The 6,000-nt window shown below is 29.4% G+C and overlaps 1 protein-coding gene across 1 annotated transcript in view; it reads right to left on the bottom strand.

The window, feature by feature from the left end:
• Positions 1-951: 951 nt before the first annotated feature.
• LOC110026000 (uncharacterized protein At1g04910-like) overlaps positions 952-6,000 on the bottom strand; it is a 31,573-nt gene continuing 26,524 nt past the window's right edge. Inside the window, 1 exon segment of the mRNA XM_020726735.1 lies at positions 952-1,488. Coding sequence (XP_020582394.1) covers positions 1,287-1,488 — 202 coding nt within the window. The 3' untranslated portion in view covers positions 952-1,286.

The raw sequence follows: 6,000 nt of genomic DNA, 5'->3' as shown, positions 1-6,000 counted from the left end.
TTCTTAATGAAATCCACTGGTACTGTTTGTTATAGAAGAATTTTTTTTTGTTGGTGTTTAAGTTTAAAATTTAATAATAAAATAATTTTTTTATACTCTAAAAGAAATTGTTATATAATTTATTATAATAAAATTAAATTCAATTTTATGCTGATTAAATTCAAATTTACAAAATTCTGCTTAATGGATGAAATCCTATGCCAAAAAACAAATTCTTTTAATAATGCCTTCTATATATATAATTTTTTGTTTGATCCATGGTAAAGAACAAAATTGATTGTATATATTTATTTATTTATTTATTTATTTATTTATCGGACAATAAGTTTGATTAAATTTATGATTTAACCATACCTAATTCATATACTTGATTGCACATTATCAGCAATAAAGATTTTCAAAATAACTATAAAACAAGAGGAAAGATGATTTTTAACAAGTTTGTTGACTACATATATTAAAAAATACACCAAAATACCACACAATTCTTGGTCTGTTTGGGGCGGCTGCAACTTATTGAATAATATGTTGATAAGCTAATTAAAAATAATATGTTGATAATCTAGGCGCGGTAGCTATTATAAATTTTTATTTTTTTTGGAAAAATCAGACTGCAGCCAGAAAGCTATTACCGCACCTAGACATGTGTGGTGTGAAAACGTTGTTTTCAAGAAAACGTTGTTTTCAATCGTTGTTTTCAATATTTTGAAAACGCATAAGCTGCCAAAACACAGTTTACCCAAAAAGACCAGGTGTGTTTTCAAAACGCCACCGCACCAAATAAGCTAACACCTAAACTTCCATATTTACAAACCTAGCACTCAACTTTTTAACATAATTTTAAAATACCCCTTTATCATCCTTTGAAAAGTCCAATGCATCTCATACGTAAGTTTATAAATGGCTAATCATAACTAGAGAGAGAGAGAGAGAGAGAGAGAGAGTACTAAATGGGAAAAACTCATCCCTAAACATTTGGTTTATATCATGTAATGAGATTATTTGCAATTACAAATAATAAAAAAAAACAAATACAATTCCGGTTCCTTAAAGAATCAATATTGCATATTTTTTGCCTTTCTATTCCAGTGCTCTCCAATTAATTTTTTCAATATTGCACAGGCTTTTCAGGGTCTCTCTTCAGAGACAAGACCCCAAATTCTTCTCTCCATAATTTGCTTATCTTGCAGTAAAAAATGGCTTTCAATTCTATATACTTTTGTGTGCTTTGTATCTCAACGCAAAATGAAGTAAGAACCAGTGGCTTTTTGCAAATTGCTGCTCCTTCATTTTATACGTGGCTTTTTGCAAATACAACCAGGAAGAGGATTTGCATAAAAAGGCTCCTCCAGCTTGGGAAATTCACCAGGTTCTCTGTAATATGGAGCACCGATTCGTTCCCTGTGCAGTTTCTTCACTTTTGACTTGAATTGCTTCAGTGAGATCTTCCCTTCATCAAAAGCATCAACCAGCTTCACAAAATTTAACCTGTAGGCAATGGGATCAACCAGCTATGAGAATCATTATGGAGTAGAGTGCCGAAATAGTCCATTGATCGTTTGCTTGCGGCTATTTCAGTCCCAGAGTATAAAAGTATCAACTTAGTATCTAGACACTTTAAATTTGTGCGGAAATAGTTCTTCTTGAAAATTATTTTAGCTTATATTAAAAATGTCTAGGGACCAAAAATTGACATTTTTATAGGCTCTTAACACTGAAAAAAGAAGAGAATTATTTTGACACTTTTCTCAATTATTATGAATAAAAATTAGTTCTACTTTGTAGGATCGGAGAATGAAAATATCTTGAAAGTAAAAGAATAGCACAAGGAAAGTGTGGACTAGATTCCTTGGCAACGGTTCAGTTATAGGTGTGTAACTGAGTTGAGCTTGCACGCAAGCTGACTCAAGCTCGAGGTAGAGCTTTATATCGACCCACGAGCTCTGAACTCAAACTCGACCTCCAACTCATTTGTTAAAAAAGATTGAGTTCAAACTTGTCTATATTTTGCTCTTCAATTAGCAAGCTGGCTCGACTAGCTGATCAATGGTCTCATCGATGCCTTCTCCGACAAGTTTTTGTGACACTCCTTTAGCCATTGATGCCTTCTCTTGTGAGCTCTCATAACAATTTAATTTTCGGCTCGAGTTTGCAAGTTTGCTATCATCATTACGAGTCGAGCTCGAGTTCGTCATTCAAGCTCGAGTTAGACATGACTTTAGCTAATCTAGAATCATTTACACCTAATTTCAGCAAGATATTGCCTATTATGCTTCCCTTGCCAATATTGATAACTATCTCACATTTCAAGTAGCTTGATAAATTAGCAATGTAAAAGAACCTTTCTCATAGGAGTAAAATGAACTTAAAACAAAACAAGAACCACCAAATAGAGAGATACTTGACAAATCCAAATAAACATGTAAATTAAACAACAATAAATTGAATGAAGGATGCACGAATTCATATAGTCATACTACTCTGACTATGCAGAAAAATGGAGGGTTATGTTCGAGAGTCCGCATTCAGCATAAAATTTGCGTAAAAAAATCATGACATGAATCACTAAAATTATTGAGTGAATGCTAAAGCGTCACATGCAAGCAATGTGTTGTATGATTTGAATACAGTAAAAAGTGTGCAAGCGTTGTTATACCGGCGCCCGGGTACAGTTTTAAATAAACGAGTGTTCCCACATTATAGACAAATACGGGCAAAGAAGCTGATCCATAAAACTAATATTAGGAAAATATCTTGAAATATAATACTCATTAGTAAATTTCATATTAAGTTTCATAGAAAGATAAATATCTTATGCATTCAAGAAATTAAATAGCTTAGATAAAATATTAAGAAGATTGATAGCTTAGGTTTTAAACTTCAGTATTCAGGTAAAAGTCGTATTGAAATGATATTACTGTAATTATAAATAAGAATTTGAAAAATAATGTCATAAAAATTAATAGAATTAGAGATATAATTATATCTCTAAAGATTGTTATTGATACTAAGATTCTTAATGTTATAGGTATTTATGCTCCTAAAGTAGGTTTGGATATATGTTCAAAAGAAAAATTTTATAATGATCTAGATGGATTAATACAAAAGATACCTCTTGATGAAAGAAAAAATTTTTAATGAAGAAGATTTAAATTGATATGTTAGTAAAGTGGTAAAAGAGTTTAGAAATATTCATGGTGGCTAATATTTTGGAGTGACTAACGAAGATGATATAGTCATATTTGATTTTGATTTAGCTTAAAATTTTGTTATTATTAATGCTTCATTTAAAAAATGAGATGAACATATAATCACTTATAAGAATGAATTTAATCAAACACAGACTGATTATTTTCTTATAAAAAAAGATATCATGGAGAATGTAAACATTATAAGGTCATGACAAGTAAAAATTTAAGTACTCAACATCGATTATTAGTTTTGAATTTTAAAATAAAAAGTTGAAAAATAAAAAAATATAATAAAATATTATCATATAATTAAATGGCAACATTTAATAATTAAATAAAATTATTTTTTTGAGTAAGCTTTACGACCTAAAAATTTGGGAGGTTCATGAAGAAGCAAATAATATATAGGATAAAGTAATATATACTATTAAAAATGTGACAAAAGATGTCCGTGGAGAATTAAAACGAAAATCTTTTATAAATAAAAATAATTAGTGGTGGAATAATAATGTGCAAGAAAAGACAAAATACAAAAAGTTATGTTATAAAAATTAGTTTAAATGTAAAAGCTTAAAAAATTAGGTAAAATATAATGTAGTTTGTAAGCAGTTTAAGAGAATAACTTGTGATGCTAAGAATTTTATTTTTAATTATCTTTATAATATATTAGATAATAAAGAAAGTAAAATATATATGTACAAACTAGTCAAATAAAGGGAAAAGAACAGTAAAAATCTAATTCAAATAAAGTATAATAAATATAAAAATCAAAAAACTATTTTTCTTAAACGAATATATTCAGCATAGATATGTGAGATATTTTGATAAAATTTTCAATGAAGTTTCTAAAAATATGATATACTTTAATGATCTTGATATCGTTAATAATAGTAATTTTTTTTTATCATTATATTAGTAAAAATGAAGTTGATGAGGCTTTAAAGAAAATCAAGGGTGAAAATCGGTATAACATGATATTCTCCAATAAAAGAGTGAAAATATTTAGAAGATTAGAAAATTTCTTGGTTTACCAAATTTTTAATATTATTTTAAAACCTATAAAAATGTCTTAGGAATGGGGGAAGATTATTTTGATCACCATTTTTAAGAATAGAGGGATGCACAAGAGTGTGCAAATTATAGAGGAATTAAGTTGACGTGTAATACATTAAAATTATGGGAGAGAGTAATTGAACAAAAGTAAAGACGTGAAAAAAAGATTTCTCATAATTATGCCAAGTAAGTCTACTATGGAAGCTATACATTTATTGAGAGGTTTGATAGAGAAGTACATAGGGAGTAAGAGGCGCTACATATGAATTTAGTTGATTTAGAAAAAACTTATGATAACATTCCAAGAGAAGTTCTTTGGAGAGTTCTCGAAAAGAAAATGTGTTGATATGACTTATATTCAAGTCATTAAAGATATGTATACTAGAGTTGTTACTTGTGTACGAATAGAAGAAGGATTGACCAAGTATTTTCTTATTTCAATTATATTACATAAGGGAACAGCTTGAAGCACATATCTTTTTGTTTTAGTTATGGATGCTCTTACTGGACATTTATAGGAGAATGTATATTGGTGTAAGCTTTTCATCTCGACAAGACTAAGGAAAAAATTCAAAAAAATCTTAAATTATAGAGTTCTACTATCAAGTCTTAATGCCTTCGTTTGAGTGGATCTAAAATTGAATATATGGAATATAATTTTAGTAGTAGATCTAGTTGATGAGTTGTGACAATGGGTGATCAAAGCATTAAAAAGAGTGAATGTTTTAGATATCTCAGGTCTATTGTTCAAAGTGAAAAATGTTACTAGTAGAATTCAAATTGGATGGTTGAAGTGGAGGAATACATCGAGCCTATTCAGTGATAGAAAAATACCGCTTAGACTCAAAAGGAAAATTTTATAAGATGGTGATGAGACATGCAATGCTTTAAAGCGCATAATGTTGGCCTATAAAGGAGAAGCATAAAACTAAGTATTGTTAAGATAAGGATACTTAGGTGGATGACTGGCTTTACACTTAGAGACAAAATGTGAAACGAATATATCCATGAAAGAGTTGGTGCAGCTCCAGTGTAAGACAAGATTAAAGAGTCATCTTGGATGGTTTGGTCACATTAAACATCAACTGTCCGATTATCCAGTTAGGAAAGTAAATGTTTTAAATTTGACTTATGTTAAGAATGATAGAAGTAGATCTAAAAAGACTTGGAAATGCATGAAAAAAGATCTTAATTTATTATAATATGACACTCAACAGGACACGGTTGAAATAAAGAATTAATGTAGCCGACCCACTAAGTGGAATAAAGGTTTATTGTTGTTATTGTTATTGTTGTACCCTGACGATGTAGAGGTAGAAATGTTAATTAAGTGTATATTTCTTTTCAAGAGGGTTAAACTCCTATCAAAAACCTACATGATAGAAATCTAAGCAGATATGTTGAAGAAATTTGCAACGACCAATGTAACCAAATAAGTGTATGTACACATATTAGCTTCCATTGAAATATTCCAGGCAGCCCATAGATTTACCTTCTCATTACATTAGAAACGCTACTACTCAAGAGAAACATCAGCATTGCTGTTTGTTAAATGAGCAAAGAGTAAAAGAAAGACTATATAAACTATTATGTGGCCTGTGAACCTTGAGAATAGAGCAGTCTACCTTTTATTGATAGAAAAGAGGTGTATAAATACACATTACAAGACTCACATAGAAGAAAAAACTTAAATTTAGTAATACATAAATATGAAAACGAAGCAAAATAAAGAAAACAAATAAAGCCTAATAATAAC

This window comes from Phalaenopsis equestris, unplaced genomic scaffold, assembly GCF_001263595.1.
Source record: "Phalaenopsis equestris unplaced genomic scaffold, ASM126359v1 Scaffold000347, whole genome shotgun sequence".
Taxonomy (NCBI): Eukaryota; Viridiplantae; Streptophyta; class Magnoliopsida; order Asparagales; family Orchidaceae; genus Phalaenopsis; species Phalaenopsis equestris.
The sequence above is the reverse complement of the archived record's forward strand: the minus strand, read 5'-3'. Positions and strand labels throughout refer to the sequence as shown.